At 41.5% G+C, this 19,788-nt stretch overlaps 1 protein-coding gene across 3 annotated transcripts in view; it reads left to right on the forward strand.

The window, feature by feature from the left end:
• Positions 1-5,808: 5,808 nt before the first annotated feature.
• The window catches only part of PLA1A (phospholipase A1 member A), a 35,038-nt gene continuing 21,058 nt past the window's right edge, over positions 5,809-19,788 (forward strand). For 2 of the 3 annotated variants that reach the window (XM_079155317.1, XM_079155319.1), the window contains exon 1: positions 5,812-6,064. In XM_079155317.1, coding sequence (XP_079011443.1) covers positions 5,932-6,064 — 133 coding nt within the window. In that variant the 5' untranslated portion in view covers positions 5,812-5,931. Of the gene's footprint in view, positions 6,065-19,788 lie in introns of all 3 variants that reach the window. The other variant, XM_079155318.1, reaches the window with a different exon arrangement.

Here is a 19,788-nt window from a genome sequence, read left to right on the forward strand (position 1 = left end):
AGTGACACCTAGGGAGGAGATGAAGTTCCTTCTGTTTGGGAAAGGAAAATAAATGAGGAATAGTGTTGCTGTGTGTCAGGCAGTTCACAGCAACCTATTAAAAAATGAAGACATTGGGCTCAGAGAGGTTGCTATCTGTCTAAGGTCACACAGCTAGAATGAGAGGGAGCTGGGTTTTAAACCCAGGTTTGTCTCTATAAAAGAATGAAAAATCAAGCCACAGTGTTTTTCCTACTCTCCTACCTGACTCAACACTCTGACAGCAGGTATTTGGAGGTAATTTCCTCATATACCAGGCAAGTCTCCAGCAGACACCAACTGGTGGCCCTCTAAATTAATTCAATTATGACACTCTCTACGTCGAGTTAGTATCAGATCCCACAGGTTGAGGAGTTGTTCCCACAAGATTGCCCCACCTGAGATGCCAATCACTAGTCCCAGATGGTGACCTACCAACCAACTGTAGATCAGAACTCCCATGACTCCCTCCTCAAGTTCAATTAATTTGCTGAGCGGCCCATAGAACTAAGGGAAACACTTACTGGGCTTATCAGTTTATTTTAAAGGAGATCACAGAGGTTACAGACAAACTGTCAGATAGACGAGACACAGGGCAAGGTGTTCCCCCAGAAAGTATTATCTTTTAGCAATTTGGAAACTTCAGAGCCAGTTCCTTTGGGTTTCATGGCAGTTTCATTATATAGGCATGACTGATTACATCACTGACCATTGGAGGCCAATTTAGCCTTTGGCCTCTCTCCCTTTCTTGGAGGTTGGGGTGGGGGTGGGGATGAAAGCTCCAACACTCTAATCACATAATCAATGTTTCCCCTGGCAACCAGTCTTCATTCTGAGGCTATCCAGGAGCCCATGTAGAGTCACCTCACTAGAACATAAACAAAACAACAAAAACAAAAAAACAAAACAAAACAAAAAGAGAAACTTCAGGAAATTGCAAAAGCCATAGGAGTTCTGTGTCAGGAACCAGCATCAAAGACCAAATAGTAGAACGAAAGATTCTCTTGCATCCTCATCTATCAAGACTTTAGGCGCTCTGTGCCAGGAACTGGGTAGGGACAGAGACTAAATATATATATATTTCTTACTGTATCACAGCATTACAGTCTCCAAGGCCTTTTATCTTTGCACTCTATCACATTCTAATGGTTAATTACAAGAATTAGAAAATCATTCCTTAGAGATGAATGAAACTCAGGAGAAGTGGGTGATGGGGAGCCCGGGCCAGTCCCCTTCCCCACACCAAGTGCTGAGCAGAGGAAAGCCTGTGGATTTGAGATCCACATTTGGTGGCAGGGTAGGAAGAGGGCAGAGCGGAGCCCAGGTCCAGTTATGAGACGGGCAGTGTCTCACGCTCTTCTCAGCACTCTTCTTCCTCAGAGGCCTCCTCTGCCTGTGCCCTCATTCCACCCCTTGGTCATCGAGAAGCCCCCGCCCAATGCGTGGACCTGAATACCCACTTCTGTCTCTGTGCCATGTTTGGTTTCAGCTGCCTGCCCCCCACCCCTTTGCCAAGGCTCCTACTTCCCCTTTATAGGTCTTATTGTCATCATCTACACTGGCTGGGTGACCTTTCAGGATCTCCGGGTTTAGACTCGGATATCCAAAGAATGTGAGTCTAAAATGGGTTTGTGGGAAGCTTGGGACAGGATCAAAGAAAGAGTCCTTCGGTGTCTACCCCATCTACCCACTGAAGTTTGTATTGTTAGTAAGGGACCATGGCTCAAATGAGCATTTCCCATCATTTTAGCTGGTCTATGCTGGTCCCTCCCCATTGCTGACTCCAGAAGGTGAAGGTGACACATTCCACCTGTCCGCATACGTCTGAGGCTTGTTGTGTCTTCATGTAAATCTGCCTTCTGAGAGACATCTGTTAAAGCATATTTAAATAAAAACCTTTAATCCATATTAGTATGGGTGTTAAGTAGGTAGATATGGCAGGAATAGAGAAGGTGAGAAGGTGAAAAAATGAAATTGGAAAACATGGCTTTGAGCAAACATGGAATCTTCAGCAAGATGATGTTTAGTTTTATTTGCAGTGCTGGGATGAAACCCAGGCCCTCGTGCATGCCAGGCAAGTACTCTACCACTGAACTACACCACCAGCAGGATGATGTCCATTGGAGATTGCTCAGTGGAGGTACATTGTGAAGTGATGTGGCCTTTCTGGTGTCTTTAGTGCACCAGGCCTGAATCAAGGAGACTTGGAAAGAGAACACTCTCTGAAGGTGTGCATTTGTTCCCTACTGCAGAAGTATAGGGATGACTATGCACTTAGGCCTAAGAAAAGGCATGCTCTATGACATTTTGCAGAGAGCTGCCTTTGAAACCTGTTCTGCTACTGTACATGCTATTGGTCCACTGACTCTCAAATTATTGAGGACAATGTAAGTTGGGGCTAATGATGCTAGACTTGACATTGTCCTAAGGATGAGACTAGTGTAGTTTTTCAGATTAAAACCCTTACTCTGTCATTTTGTGTAGTCTTGGACAAGTCATCAAACCTGGCTCTGCCTCTTTCCACATGTGTAAAATGAGGCTGATAGTAGCGTCTACTTTGTGGAATTGTATTTTTTGCAAATAGTATCTGGCCTATGCTAAACACTCGAAAGTGGAAGAAGTCAGCACAGACTACCTATATCTTACTTTTTTTTTTTTTTTAAATGTATCTAGAGTCTTCTTTCTGCCAGCCTGTCATGAAATGGGAGACCCAGGGAAATCCCCAGACACATCACTTCCAGCCAGTTTCTTCCACTATCTGGGAAACTTCTGACACAACCCAAGGGGCCGGCAGGGTTTTCTCTCCCTTCAACTTTCTTGTGGTACTGACTAGCAGCACCACATATCCAGTGATAAGCCAGGAAGCCTCACAAATCATTTTCCCTTGAAGTTAGGAGATCTCAAGGAACAAATGCTAAACCATAGAATTTTAATGTCAACTCTCATTTCAAAGCTGCCAACAATTTTCAATCTCTTGTCAATATGTGAAGACACGAAAATTCTCTGTTAGGGCAAAACCACAGTGGCCTTTCGTCTGGATAAATGTAAAAGACTCCACCTATTCTTTCTGAGAAAACAGACAGATAAAAAGCTGTTTCAAAATAAAGGCTGGGGACTGGGGACCGGGGCTGTAGCTCAGCGGTAGGGCTCTTGCATGAGGCTTTAAATTCCATCCCTAGTAGGGAAAAAAATTAGAATTATGTTGTCTGGAATAAAAGGGGTATGAAGTGCTTTCTTTGTCCACAAGAATTTAGCTTGTTCTCTGTGTGAAGCAGGCTCACTGCCTACTGATTACCAACATGTCAGAGTCTGGTGAGACCGCACACTCATGTACACCAGTTACAGGAAGCAGCCTGGTTACTCATGGCCAGGAAGCAGAGATTCATTGGCAGCCAGTTCCCCAAGCTCAGGAATGCTGCCTAGGCAGATGGAGTTTCATCTGCATGTGCTCCATTTGCACCACAGCTGAGGGGCCCCAGCGAGCAGCCTACCCTGGTTTACACCCTGAGGACACACAATTTGCTGGGCTAAAGTTTTGAAGGACATCCTGATTCTGGGAAGGGGGAGGAGTGGAAGAGGGCTCAGGTTGTTCCAGCCAGTTCTCCACTATTTCAGGATGCTGCGTTCCTAGCACATTTCTACAATTAGTCATAAGAACTACAAGCAAGAAGTGGGGATAACTGGGTTGATCCAAGACCACTAGAGAACTGCTCTGCACTATGATCTTACAGGATGACCTTCTCTGAGTGGAGCGTAAGCTTGTAAATGCACGCACGCCTGCATGTGCACATGAACATGTGTTCACATGTAGTATATTACATATGGGACATCAGGAGTGGAGGCTCCAAATTCGTTCTATTCACCTCAACTTGGAAGGAACCTGGCAAACGATTGGACTCTACAAAAAATCCTAGGCCTGGAGCTTGAGCCATTGTGAATTCAATACCAAAATTTCATGACACTTTCTATCTAATGGGATTCTATGCAACCTTAAAGAAAGACTGAGGCAGCTCCAAAATATTTTGTTTAGTGTGAAAAGCAAGGTTCAGAAAGGTTTGTGTCAAAAATATGTAAAACTTGAGAATGGATAAGATAGAATATCTCTAGAAAGATATGAAAGAAAATGATGATAATTGACTGCCTTTTCCAGGTTCTAGAGAACCTGCAATGGGGGCGTGTGGAGATTTATTTTTTGCCATCTGCTTTCATTCGATCTAATTTTTTTAAAAGCATATGTATATAGAACCATAACACTTTAAAAATTGACGTGAACTCATTTTGTAGTCAAATTTGGTGAGGCTTAAACTTAATTTCTAAGATGGGTTTAGAGCTGTTTCACCCCCATCCCAAGGCAGTGGTTCCCCATTATTCCCCCCAAAACACAGAATAAATAAATGGAGACAGAGTCACTTTCTGCTGAGGCTGACCCTAGTTAATGGCTGAGCAGGGCATGGCTGCCAATAGAGGCCCATTGCTACAAAACATGGGGCTGCTTTAACAGGAAACTTTGAGACTTTGACCTAAGGACTCCCTGCTGGCCTGGGAAGCATATTCTAGGAACTGTGCTAGAGTCCATGACTGTTCCTATGTTATCTTCTTTTCCTCCCAGTTTCTTTCATGGGTGTCAGAACTGAGTCCCAATCTGAAGACTGTCACCACTTTCTTCAACATTCCTTATTCTTCACAGGTATTGGGCCAAAAAACTTGCACATCTAGTCCCACCCTGGAGTCTTCTCCCAAGACCTCAACTAATACATCTTGCCTGGTCTCTGACCTCAGAATGGCCTTCAACGTGCCCTGCTTATTGCTGTGCTCTTTCCTGGTGGCAGCAGGGCTGAAACAGTGGGATCATCTGCGCAAGGGGAAGCAAGGGCTGGCTTCAGCCATGATGGGATGGCACCAATGCCTCCTCAGGGTCTTTTGTACCAGTAGGGCTTGAGAGTGTGGATTCTGAGGTTAATTGGTCCTGCTGTAAATCCCAGCTCTGCATGACCACGTACGAGTTACTTAACCTGTCCATGTCCTGACAGCTGTTTAACACACATCTGTGTAGACAGAACTCATCTCACAGAGAGTTTGGTCAGAAAGGACAATCCTGAACCCGCTCCAGGGATGCCTGCCTTGTAGCCATGTGCTGCGATTTAGGGAGTACTACTCAAACAAGTGTCCTGCCCTCCTCCTTCCACCTGCCTAGAAATAGCCTCCTGTGGTTTCTACCACTCCTTTGGGTGAAGTGGACTCACGATATAGTGGACCCGCCCTGGTTCCAGGCCCAGCTCTGCCACTTCCACCAACAGTATCTCTCTAGGCCATTTTCCTTTTCTACTCTTCTGTTTCTGTATTTGTGAATTCAGGAAGATGAATATCTCTTCCTTGAGGATGAATTTTACTTCTAGACCCAACATTCTAAAGGTAGTACTCTCTAGAAGCAAATTTCATTGTCTTTCATTCTGTTTAATAAATGCACACTTAATGCCTCTTATTGGTGCCGCTCCGTTCTAGGCCCTAGGGATTCAAAAGTGAAAGAGAAGGTCTCCACCCTTAAGTTGCTCAGAGTCTTTCCAGGAAGAAAAACATGCCCACAGACAATTCCAGTACAGTGAGAGTATTGTGACCACCTAGAGATGAAAGACTTCAACCCTGGGCATTAGTGACATTTTGTAATGGGAAATGGGAGAGGTTCAGGAAATGGTTTCCTGGTCATATTTGGCTCAGAAAGGAAGAACAGTATGTTTCAATATCCCCTGGTTTGGGGGAAAAAAAAAAAGTAAAGGGTATTTGTTTTCATTGAGACGAAGAAATGGAAAACTCTAGAGGTTAAACAAATAGGAAGAGTTTATTTTTCTTCTACGGCTTATGAGACCAGTTAATGATTAGTGAGCCCCAATTGGGCGTTTGGTGGGAGGCTGGGCTATGTGCTTGTCTGGTATTAGGGGTCTGCTTTATACTAGCTCTGAGACTTCAGCATCAGCGATGCCCCCAGATATCAGGGCAAGAAGCTTCTGGTTGTGGGGACCCCTTTTGTGGCTCAGCATTGGAAGTTCAGGTATGTTGGGGGCTCTGGCCTTGAGTGGAACTTATCTTAGTCAAAGAATGCATTTCTTAAATAGTCTATGTATGCAGTACTAACTGTTGGGAGGTCCCCTAAAAATTCTTTGCCTCTCCCAAGGTGAATTTAAAAGAGGGAGGAAAAAACCCCTACTATCATAATGGGAATGATTGGTAAACAGGGCGCTCTCTCAGGTCATAAAAATTGAACTTCCCCTGGTTGACTCATTTTTCTAAAACCTGCATTACAATCCTCTTCACCTTGCGCAAGTCAGGGTGACTATAAGAAAATGAAATTTAATTAATTCCAAAATATTCATTTTATCCTCTAAATATGCATTGTTCCAAGATATAGTTAATGTTAAAAATTAAAGTTTACAATCTAATAATAATTTTGCCGTTAGATTGTTAGATGTCCTTTCTAATCCTGCTGACCTAGCTCAAGTTATGATAATTAGTTCCTGCTAACTACAGATGCCCCTTAGAGCAACTCCCTTATATGCCATTTGCATCATATCTCTCCCCTGGTAGAGAACCAGCCCGGGCGTCCCGCTTGCTTCATACAGCAAACCGACAGACACACCTCCTCACCCCAGCAGAGCAGCACCCTCAGAAAGAGCCCCTCCCTATGCTTCTGAAAGTGGATTGCTTTTCAGTCTTCTTCACCAGATGTTTCCCATCCCTCAACTTTAGAATGTGTCATTCCTCTGCCTGGAGTTGCTTATACCACCCTTGAGTTATTTCTGCCTTTTTTATTTTTTTCCAGTCCTGGGGATTGAACCCAGGAGCACTTAACCACTGAGCCGCGCCCCGACCCCTTTTTCTCTTATTTTGAGACAGGGTATTGCTAAGTTGCTTAGAGCCTTGCTAAGTTGTTGACGCTGACTTTAAACTCACTATCTTCCTGCCTCAGCCTCCTCAGTTGCTGGGATACAGGTGCATGCCACCAAGCCTCACCTGGACCCTTGGAGGACTTCTATTCTTCACATCTTCCTGGAGGCCTCCAGTGGTGCCTCTCTTCCTTGCAACACTTCATTCCTCTGCAACACCCCTTCCCTGCTCCAAAGTCCACCTCACATGACTGCATCTGGGGGCTTTTCAAGGTGCTCCTAGGTTTCCCATGGGCTTTCTCCAGCTTCAGTCATTTGTTTCCTCCAAGTGGGGATTTGGCTTCCTGCCTCTCTCAACACACTTAGCAATGTGCTCTGGATACCTCAGCTGCTCAGTGAGCATTGCTGCATGGCTTCTCAGGGGAGGCCAGATCAAACAGAGGGAACAGGCTCTGGGTCAGGACAAACTGACTGGAATGGTGGTTCTGTTTCTCCATAGTTGTGTTATGGAGTGCTCGAGAATTACAGACCACCACACTTACTGAGCCAGATTGAAAGGGGAAAAAAAGGTCCTTTAATGAGCATGTCAGGCAAACCGCTGGAGCAGGCTAATGCCTCAGAGAACTCCCAGCACCTGAATTTTGGAAGTACAGAGTCTATAAAGGCAAATCCAACAATAACCACAAGAACAATTGAGGCACATATAGGTCAGAAAGCCCTGTTGAGACAGATACTTTCATTACATGAGAGAATTGTTTTGATTATACATTTCAGAGTCAATTGTTATACATCAGGGTCATAGTCAGGGATGTGGGAAGGTCCTGCTACTGTCAGGAGGCTAAAAAGAAAACATCCTAAGCAAGCATAAAATGGAGCCAGATCAGAACAAAATGGTGTTACTTTGGTTCTTTTCATTTCAGTTGTTTTACTCTGAGGAAGTGACTTTTCTTTACCTGTAATTGGAGATTATCTTTATCAGATGGGCACTGTTAAGAGCTAAATGAGACAATCTGTGCACAGGGTCTGACATTTTGTAGTTGCTTATTCTCTGGTGATTTTATTATTGGTGAATGGTTGCATGGGCCAATGGAGGAGGAGGGAACAGGGCTGCCACGAGCCACTTTGGAGGTGTCCCTGAAGGCTCTCAGGTGAGCTGTGGGTGCTGTTCCAAGAGGTGGGCTTGGTGGGTCAATTTGTTCCTGCTTAGCAGCTCCATGCCTGCTATGGGGCCAGGAAGCATCTGCTTGGTTGTACTGATTTGAAACTCAAGGTGGGAAACTAGTAGCAAACTGCCTTCAAACTCTTTTTGGAACTTTATATCTCAACAAGCCTGGATCCTCCGGCACAGACTAAAAAAACTCAGAAGGGGACTGAAATGGAGCAAATTATATTCCATGCATGCACTATTATGTCAGAATGTATAACTACGATACATAAATAAAAGCATTTATTAAAAATCCTTAAAAAAAAAAAAAAAAAAGGAGTTCAGAAATACTGACCCAGGTAGCGGGGTTGGGGTCAGGACAAAGCTGACCCAGTTTCATTCACATGTGTGGATAGCATTCTAGGCACCCGGGGAAGGAAGTAAGCTGGTAATAACTTATTAACAGGACCTTTGTCGGCTTCCACTTTTCTCTTCACACCTATCTTGTGGAAGGTTCTCTATTTCCCATCTCCCTCTCTTCCTTCCCATCTTAACTGAGTGTGTTGTTGTAAACAGTGACAATATATATCAAATTAATGTTTCCTATTCTTTTAAAAGTGCTGTCTTGGAAATTAAAATGAGTTGGTGGATAGGTGGAGATAGTGCATGTGTGGCCAAGAGGGACATATGCCAAAGGCGAAAGGAAAAAGAGCATTAAGGCAGTCTAAAAGTAAGGGAAAGGAAAGGAAGAAATCAAATGAATGTGAAGGAGGGAAGTTAAGGAGGTGCTGAGTGCCTGTTGATCAGGAGGGTCTCTCTGTCACACAAGCATGGCAGCTGATGCTCACAGGCCCTGTGGAAGGTAGCCCCCTTGTTTCTTGGCTGGGCAACTGCAAACCTTCCACAACAAACTAGGTCACAGTAGCTTTCTCTGTGGACTGGGAGAGGTCAAGGTTGTTGAGCTTGCTTCTTGGTCAAACTGGCCTTTGTGCCTGCAGGCCAGCTCTGTGTGCTCCCTTAGGTGGTTTTTGAAGTCTTCTACATGGGTCAGGCAGCCTCTCTAGGTGTTCTCTCAGCACCCGTGTTCCTGGCTGCAGGCCCGATGTCTCTGTGTCCTGTGCAGTTTCCTGCTCACTTTAACGTTCCCTCTGGACTTTGAGTCCCTGAGAATGGGGGCTGGTACCTTACTCATTCTCAAATCCCCAGAGCCTAACCCAGGTCATGGCTCTCAGGAACCATTCAATGAACCAAAAGCCATGGGGGCTTAGATGGAGAAACTGAGTAGGTTACAGGCCTCCTGGCCACTTCCTCACATATATGGTAGGTCAGTTAAATAACCCAGCTCTGAAACAAGACTTCAGCCAAAATATGGGGTTCAAAAGAGTGAACAATTTCAGTCACACTGCTGAAAAATTGTGTAGGTCATCAGAGAACATGGCTGTGTCTCCTGAGGAGCTGGGGCTCCAGAGGGCATGCAGGTTCAGGGCCTGTAGTGTTGAGCTGGGGGCAAAGGTGGCTGAGGAGAGGCAGCCAGGGTTGGACCTGCAAGGCTGGCCTCTCATAAGCCAGCCAGGGCCATCCTCACTGAATGCTGGGATGCCCCTGCATGTCTAGCAAGAGTCTACCCTCAAGTCAGCTGTGGTGGGAGCCTCTGCCCTCCTCCCACCCTGCAGTGTCCTCTGAGAGCATGGTGGAGAGAGCCCAAAACACCAGACACACACTTCTGGCTTCTCCGTTGCCTCCTTATTGAACTGCACAGTGTCCGGCTGAGGTTTTGAGCCCCCTCTGTTCTTGTCAGGCCACCCTACTCCCTTCTTGGCCTAGGCTACACAATCAGACTGCTGTAGCCAAAGAAGACTTTTCTAAAACAAAACATGTGTGAGATACCAGTCTGCAGAACACACCTCAGACAAGTTAAGGCAGGATCACAGAGATGATGTTTCTAACACTCACAGAACACAGGTCAATCTGTGTGAACCACGAGCAGCCCACGCAGGGGAAAGGAGTGCTGTGCCCCTGGGCCCCGAGACTCACTTCTCAGCGGGGAAGCCGGGCTGTGCCCGTCCTCAGGACCCTTTCCTTAACACTTGCTGAGCACTCAGGCCCCAAGAAGGGAAATGATGGGCGCCTTTCAGACTTGGACAAGCTGATATATAATTCTATACCTCTCTTTCATATGGCTTATAAACAACCCCCTGACAAGCCTGGGCATGTCACAGAGATAAAGTGAACCCAAGGGAAAATTGTAAGTTCTAAGATTCAAAATTTTTCAGAAGGGCTGGGGTTGTGACTCAGCCAGTAGAGTGCTCGCCTAGCACATTTGAGGCACTGGGTTCGATCCTCAGCACCACATAAAAATAAATAAAATGTGTCCAACTACAACTAAAAAAAAATTTTTTTTTAAATTTTCAAAAGGGTACAAGTGATAAATGGAAATATATGCAAATAGGAAAAACATAGCTCTAGAGATATGACATAACCTCACTGTTTATTTATGTATATTGTTTACATATGTTACATATGTACTATATGTATGTCTATGCCTGTGTGTGAAAGACTTCATATCAACATATATAACTACCCCATTCTTTTTTTTTTTTGGTGGTGCTGGGGATTGAAGCCAGGGCCAACTGAGCTATATCCCCAGCCCTACTCTATTCTTTTTAATGACTGTTTATGTACTAAATACTGTGTTGGAAGGATTTATATATTATACATTTTTATAAATGTGAGAAAAAGAGGTTGTAACTGTTCATTAGTTTGTAAGCATGATCATTTTCCTACCTGTCAATACTCTGTAACATCAAACATTTTTTGTATGTCAATCTGATAGGGAAAATAGTCTTACACAATGTTGACTTAATTCTTATTATGATTATGATTAAGGTTGAACATCTTTTTATGTATCTATTGGTTATTTTCATTTGCTTTCAATTAATTGCCTGTTTAGGCCCTTTGCCTCTTTTTTACTGGGTCATAGTTTACCCTTAATTGTTAAAGCTCTATAAAAATTAGTTCCTTAAGATATGAGGAGCAAATGCTTTTCACTTGCGCTGTTCCTTTCCCCTTCACACACCACATTTTCTTTTTCTAAATCATCTAGCTATTCTAGTTCCAAGTCCTCAGTGAGTTCTGACCAAACCAGCTCTTCACTTACCTCACCTTAAAGTGGACCCTGGGGGTCTTGGTGAAGTGGCCCTTAACACGTAAGACTCAGAAGACAGGGGACTCTTGCTCTGCAGAGATGAGGATGGAAGATTCTTCTTTTAAATTTTTTCAGCAATCACATCGAGGCTCTTCCTATGCCCAGAGTTCACTGTCAGTTGCCCTCCTTCATTCAGAAAAGCACTTCACACATGAACCAAGCCCTTGGTTCCTATGTTGAGGCCTTGGATCTCCATCTGCTATCCTTGCCTTAACCTGCACTCAGCTCCACTAAATCTGCCAAGTCCTCCTCTTCTCCCAGGTTCCTTCCAGCTGCCTGTTATCTAGAATCTCCTCACCACTAGCGATGCGTGAGTATCCCCTTGGTGAGGATCCTTCCAGCTCAGGCTCTTGCCCCCTCACTTTCCCTTAGTTCCACCCTAGTACAGAGTCTGGTTTGGTATTCCCAGCTTGAGCGTGGTCTCTAGGAGGGTGGGGACTACATCTCCTATCTTACACTATTTCTTCTATAGCCCTAGCGAGACACATGGTAAAGGCTCCAGAATCTCCATTTAATCTATCCACCCAGAGCACAGGTTGGTAGTACACATGTGAGGAAATGCTCATCTCCAAATCAGAATGGAATACAATCTTGTGCTCCCTGGCTGAAGAGATCCTCCAATGGCCTTTAGAAGCACTGGATGATCAGTCACAAAGCACCTTGGTGACCTGTAAAACTTCACTAACCCACATAGAAGGAAGCTGGAACAGGAGTGGGAACATGCAGAAGAAGGTAAAGGGAATTCAAGTGGGAGTAGCTTCCATGTCCTGTGCTTGTGCCAAGAAGTTTTGTTTTTTTGTTTTTTTTTTTTTTCAAAAATGGGAATGAAAAAGGCAAACGGCCACCATCAGTTGCCTGCCACTTGACTGCCATCCTAGTCACCTGCCAAGACTATTTCCTTTCCCTGGACTTTCCAAGTTTTCTTCATCAAGACTAGAACCCTGTTTTCCCAAAAGAAAAACTGAAGGCAAATAGCACAATATTACCTGGGAATATCCTCCTGGTCCCAGAGGAAAGTCATTCACAGAGAGTGTAGCTCTCTGATGTGCCTCCCAGAAAGAGAAGCAGCCTCTCTGCTCGATGACTGACTTTTGGGTCTTTCTGGTCCCTAAAGTCCTCTGTGTGCTGGGGACCCCCACTCTGTCAGCAGAGGAACTTTTGGCACCCGAGCCTAATACCTTGGTTGAACTTCACCCAGAGAGAAACAATCCCAGAATTAGGGTGCTTCAGCAACCCATTTCTCCTTTCCCAGGGAATTATGGTGCCCACTGCCTGCACTGCTTTCTTTCTCCTTATCACCTCCCATCTCTGTTGACTAAACAGTATCCTAGAAGGGGTTTTAAGGTCTTTCCTGCCTTCTACCACTTCCCGTTTTGCTAAAGAGTCCTGTGTTCTATCTGAGTTGTATTCCAGTTTGATTGACGTAGTTTGCAAGTCCCAGTGCTTTTAAACTTGTAAAATAGAATTCTCTTCACTTGGGTTAAGTTCTAGGTATTTTCCACTACAAAATAAATACAAAAGGAATACTTAAATATATGCAGTTTATGCCTGTTCATGTATACAGTTTTTTCCTGGAAAGATTCAGAAGAAAAGATGCATAAAATTTACTCCTGGGGAGAAAAGTTTAAAATTTCTGATTTTACTTTTTACTCACCAACAGGGATTATTCAGGTAGAGAACTACTACTCCTCATTTTTAATATTGCAGGCTATTCAATTATAAACTAACTCACAGTTGATTTACTCATTTCCACAAAGATACAGCTAGGTTGTTTCCAGATATTTTCTATAATGTACATGCTGCAATATGAAAAATTTAAGATTGATATCAAAAATGGAATCACTAGATCCCAAGGCAATGGGCTCTCTAGATTTACCATGTGTAACCAGATTGCTGTCCAAAGTGGTTGACTCATTTCAGATCCCCACCAAAACTGTATGTGACCACTTGTTCTCTATCAGTAATATTTAGTGTTATCATATTATTTCATTATTGCTAATCTGGTGCCTAGTATAGATTTACTTATTTTTTGATCTTACTCATTATTCTGAGAATAATTTTTGATCAGAGAATTTGTACTTTTTTTAAGTTGTGGAAAAGTCTTAGCAATTATCTTTAAAAATATTACTTTTTCTCTTATTTTCTTCCTTTAGAGAACAAATATTAGGTAAATGTTGGAGCTTCTCCATGTATTGTCTGTACTTGTAAACTACACTTTCATGTTTTATTTATTTGGTGCTGGGGATTGAACCTGAAACTCAGCACATGCTAAGCATGCATGCACCCACAGAACAATACCTCAAATCTGTACACTTTCTACCTTGAACTTGTGATTCTCCTGCCTTGTCTCCTGAGTAGCTGGGATTATAGGTGTGTGGCACTGTTTCTGGCTTTACTCAAATATTTTAAGTTTCTCTTACTTCTTTCTGTGCTAGGTATTAGAGTATTGACTCCTTTTACATGAAAATCTTTTTCTTTTCCAGATTTATATATATATATATATATATGTTTTTGTTTGTTTGTTCATTTGTGTGTTTTTTAAAGAGCAGCATTTATTCAAGTGAGAAGAAAAGAGACAACTCCTGCAGGGCTAGAGGGGACTCAACGGGGGTTACCCTGCTGTGGAATTTAAAATAGGCATGCTGAGAATACACAGGGATAAAAACATACACTTAAGAAATGATGAAATAAAAACAGGCATAGTGATAAAATAACATATATTTAAAAAGTGAATTAGAAAATTGGATAATAAAAAGAACAACAACAACAACAACAAAATCCACCATGGACAAGCAGGGTTTAATCCGAGGAATAGAAGGAATTTTTTTCCAGTACTGAGGATTGAATCCAGTAGTATGCTACCACTGAGTTACATCCCTAGCCCCTTTACCTTTTTATTTTGGGACAGGGTTGCTAGTTGCTCAGGCTGGCCTCAAACTTGTGATCCTATTTCAGCCTCTCTGAGTTTATAGGAGTACACCACTGTGCTTGGCTATAAAAGGATTTTTTTTGTAACCCTTCACAATGTATCAATATAATTCACACATAAACAAACTAAAGAAGAAAAACAACACAACAAAACCTTTTCATAAACGATATCTAATAAAACCCAAGAGCAAGAATCCAAGTCCTTTTTTCCTGTCTTTTGAGTCTCATCTGTCAGTTCTTTGGTTTGGAGCAGGGGTTGGCGGGATGAGGGTGGAGGTGGACCAGCAGGATTCACTGGACCATGTTCTCTCTCTCGAATGATCAGCAGTTTGACCATCTTCAAAGACTGGCAATTCCTTTTTTCTCCCTTGTCAAAATCTATAACTTTATTCCATTTTAATGTCATTTCCCTGGTTAAGACTACGACCGCGGTACAATATTCAACAGAAGCAGTAATGGAAGGCATTCTTATTTATTCCCACCACTAAATGGAATTGCATCTGTTGAGATGAGCTTATGGTTTTATATTAATTACTAATTATGTTTATATAATTTTTATTAATATAGTTTATAATATTATACAATTCTTTTATTCCTTGGATTAAACTCTGCTTGCTCATGATGTATTTTTTTGTGCTTTTTGATCTTGTTATCCTTGATGATTTTATTTAGTTTAAATTTTTTATTATTCTTATGGAATGAGTTGGGATTTTGACTCTTATTTTCTTTTTTTGTTGGTACCAGGATTGAACCCAGGGGTGCTTAACCACTGAACCATATCCCCATCCCTTTTTTATATTTTATTTAGAGACAGGGTCTTGCTAAGTTGCTGAGGGTCTTGCTAATTTCCTGAGGCTGGCTTAGAACTTGTGATCCTCTTGCCTTAGCCTCTCAAGCTATTCGGATTATAAGCTTGTGCCTCCGTGCCAGGCTCTGTCTCCTATTTTCTATTCTTTGGAACAATATATGTAAATTGAATCTTGCAGGATTAGTAGAATGCCTCTGTAAAGCTGGCCTGTTACAGGGTTTTGATGGATGTATTTAAAACTACTGTTTCGTTTTCTTTATGCTATAGTTTTGCATTTGATTTTCTGATTTTTTTCTTTCTTAACTGAGTTTTGGTAGGTTATGCTTATCTAGGAAATCATACACTTTTAAGAAAATACTCATATTTGCAACTTTTGGCTGGGTACAAACATGCTCTTTTATGGTTTGAAAAATATCTACCAGATCTATATTTATATCCCCTTTTTATTCCTGATATTGTTTACTTGTGACTTCCTTCTCTTTTTTTTTCTTACTCTGTCTTATCAAAAGTACATCTAGTTTATCATTCTTTTCCAAGAACCAGCTCTCGAACTTTATTGTGTATGGGAGACACTATTCTAAGCAGTGGAGTAAACAAAATGGATAAAAATCCCTTCCTTGTTTAAAAGTATAATATAATGTGGGGAGGTGATCAGTAAACAGTAAATGCAGCAAATTAGCAAATTCCATAATAGATTAGAAAGTGATGATTGTTTTGCAAGTGAAGAGATCAGGGTAAGGAAGACTGAGAGACCTAGGGTAAGGGGCATAAGCAGATTATAATTTTAAAAGATGGTTAGAAATACATAAAGAACCAATCAAATACAAGTTATAGATGAATGAAAGAAGTCTAGTAGAGGAGGAGAGGGGAGGGAAGAGAGGAGGGAAAAGGAGACATCATGAACTGAAATCAATTTCCATGCATGTATGCATATGTGGACACCAACCCAACTACTATGTATAACCATAAAGTTCTAAAAAAATAAAAAATAAAAAAGATGGTTACAGAACATGGCACTCAACAAGCAGACCAGCAGAGGAGGGAATAAACCAGGTGGATCCAAGGTAGAATAGCCAGTGCAAAGTGCCCCCAGCAGAAGGAAGAGCAAGGAGGACCTCTGGCTGGAACAGAGTACCTAAGTAAGGTAAAGCAAAGGGCTCTTGAGAGGAGCGATCAGAGCATTTAAGGCCTTGTAGTCCATTGTTAGGACTTCCAATACATCAAAGGTTTACACCAAAGATTTTTTAAAGCTTGTGCCTTGGAGGCTTTTGCACAGACGCGTTACATGACTCGACTTATTTTTTAAAAGAGTAAACCTGTCTCCTGTGTTGCAGCTAGACCAAAGGGGCCAACAGCATAGACAGGAAAAACAGTGACAGGCTATCACAATAACTTTGAGAAATTATGGTGACTTGGACCAAGGTAGTAACTGGGTAAATGGTTGAATTTTGAACATTTGATTCCAATGGTAGCGCCAACAGGATTTCATTTGTGTTGTAAAATGAAATCATACAAACTTTCTAGTAAGAAACTACTGCCTGGGGAAGGGTCAGTTCCCCTCCCCTCTCTCAGCCTTTTTCAGGAACCCTAATTAGTCATGGGTCCCTACCTTTTGGATTATAAATAACGGCCCTAGGAGTCTGACTACTCCCTCTCGAAATGTAAACACCCCGGGGCCAGGCTTTCAAGGTTAGAGATTTAACAGATGCCTGTGAAAAGTGTCCTTTCTTCTTATCTGTTTCTATAAGCAATCTTTTGGTTAAAGACCCTGAACAAGGCCTGTAGCTGGGTAGATTAGGAATTTTTTTTTAAAGAAGAAAAAAGCCCCAGTGATAGGATGCATCTAAGAGGATGCTAAATAACATATAAATGTTGTGAGAAACTGTGGATGAGGGCTTAGAATTTGGAGTTTGTTCGCTTCTGGGCCCGCCGGCATAAAGTTTGAAGTTCTCTCTGAGTGCTGCTTGCTAATTCTGAACAGGTCTGTTTCCCGCAACAATGAGAGAAAGGGAAGAATCAAAAGACACGTTCAATTTCAAGCACCAAAATAGAAAAAGCCATCAAAAGCCTACCAACCAAGAAAAGTCCAGGATCAGATGGATTCTCAGCCAAATTCTATAAGACCTTTAAAGAAGAACTGATACCAATATTCCTCAAAGAAAAGGAGGGTACCATACCAAACTCATTCTATGAAGCTAATATCACCCTCATACCCAAACTAGGAAAAGACACATCAAGGAAAGAAAATTTTAGACCAATATCCTTGATGAATATAGATGCAAAGATCCTTAACAAAATACTGGTAAATAGCATACAGAAATATATTAAAACCATGATCATGTGGGGTTTATCCCAGGGATGTGCAAGGTTGGTTCAACATCTGGAAATCAATAAATGTAACTCATCACATCAATAGATTTAACGTTAAGAATCACATGATTATTTCAATAGATGCTGAAAAAGCATTTGATAAAATACAGTGCCTCTTCATGCTTAAAACACTAGAAAAATTAGGAATAGTAGGAACATACCTCAACATTGTAAAGGCTATCTATGCTAAGCCCACAGCCAACATCATTCCTAACGGAGAAAAACTGAAAGCATTCCCTCTAAAAACTGGAACAAGACAGGGATGCCCTCTTTCACCACTTCTATTCAACATCGTCCTTGAAACACTTGCCAGAGCAATTAGACAGACCAAAGAAATTAAAGGGATACAAATAGGAAAAGAAAAACTTAAGCTGTCACTATTTGCTGATGACAATATCCTATTTTAGAACATCCAAAAAAACTCCACTAGAAAACTTCTAGAACTAATAAATGAATTCAGCAAAATAGCATGATATAAAATCAATACGTGTAAATCCAATGCATTTCTATTCATAAGTGATGAATCCTCTGAAAGAGAAATTAGGAAAACCACTCTATTCACAATAGCCTCAAAAAAAAATTGGCAATCAATCTAACCAAAGAGATGAAAGACCTCTACAATGAAAACTACAGAACATTAAAGAAAGAAATTGAAGGAAACCTTAGATGATGGAATGATCTCCCATGTTCTTGGATAGGCAGAATTAATATTGTCAAAATGGCCATACTTCCAAAGGCACAATACAGATTTAACACAATTCCAATTAAAATCCCAATGACATTCCTCATAGAAATAGAGCAAGCAATCATGAACTTCATCTGGAAGAACAAGAGACTTCGAATAGCCAAAAAAATCCTGAGTAGAAAAAGTGAAACAGGAGGTATTACAATACCAGACCTTAAACTCTACTACAGAGTAATAGTAACAAAAACAGCATGGTATTGGCACCAAAATACACAGGTAGACCAATGGTACAAAATAGAAGACACAGAGACAAAGCCATATAAATATAGTCACCTCATACTAGACAAAGGAGCCAAAAACATACAATGGAGAAAAGATAGCCTGTTCAACAATTGGTGCTGGCAAAACTGGAAATCCATATGCAGTAAAATGAAATTAAATGTCTATCTCTCACCCTGTACAAAATTCAACTCAAAATGGATCAAGGACATAGGAATTAGACCAGAGACCCTGCACCTAATAGAAGACAAAGTAGGCCTGAATCTTCATCATGTTGACTTAGGATCAGGCTTTCTCAACAAGACTCCCAAAGCACAAGAAATCAAAGCAAGAATCAATAAATGGGATGGATTCAAACTAAAAAGCTTTTTCTCGGCAAAGGATACAATCAAGAATGTGAAGAGAGTGGGAGAAAATCTTTTCCACACACACTTCAGATAGAGCACTTATCTCCAAAATTTATAAAGAACTTACAAAACTTTACACCAAAAATACAAAAAACCCGATCAATAAATAGGTCAAGGAACTGGACAGACACTTTACAGAAGAAGATGTACAGGCAATTAATAAATGTATGAAAAAGTGTTCAACATCTCTAGTAACTAGAGAAATGCAAATTAAAACAACTCTAAGATTTTATCTTACTCCAATTAGAATGACTATTATCAAGAACACAAACAATAATAGATGTTGGCATGGATGTGGGGGAAAAGGCACACTTTTACACTGCTGGTGGACTTGCAAATTGGTGCAGCCACTCTGGAAAGCAGTGTGGAGATTCTTCAGAATACTTGGAATGTACCTACCTTTTGACCCAGTTATCCCACTCCTCGGTTTATACCCAAAGGACTTAAAGTCAGTATACTACTGTAATGTAGTCACATCAATGTTTATAGCAGCTCAGTTCACAATAGCTAGATTGTGGAACCAACCTAGATGCCCTTCAACAGATGAATGGATAAAGAAACTGTGGTATATACACAATGGAATATTATTCCATCATAAAGAAGAATAATATTGTGGCATTTACAAATAAATGGATGGAAATGGAGAATATCATGCTAAGTGAAATAAACCAATCCCAAAATGCCAAAGACTGAATGTTTTCCCTGATAAGTGGAGAATGATATATAATGAGGGTGGGGTACGGGAAGTGAGAGAAGAATAGGGGAACTTTAGATTATGTAGAAGGAAATGAGGGGGATATGAAAAATGGTGGAATGAGACAGACATCATTACCCTATGCATATGTATGATTACATGAATGGCATAAATCTACATTGTGCACAACCATAGAATGAAATGATGAACCCCATTGTGTACAATGAATCAAAATGCAGTCTGTAAAAAATTTAAAAATAAATAAATAATTAAAAAATTTAAAAAAAATTACAAAGGCCAAAGTCCCCCACCCACATACACAAAAGGTAAATAAATGACAGAGTTCACAGAAAAGAAAATTCAAACAGCTCT

This window comes from Sciurus vulgaris, assembly GCF_902686455.1.
Source record: "Sciurus vulgaris genome assembly, chromosome: 10".
NCBI lineage: Eukaryota > Metazoa > Chordata > Mammalia > Rodentia > Sciuridae > Sciurus > Sciurus vulgaris.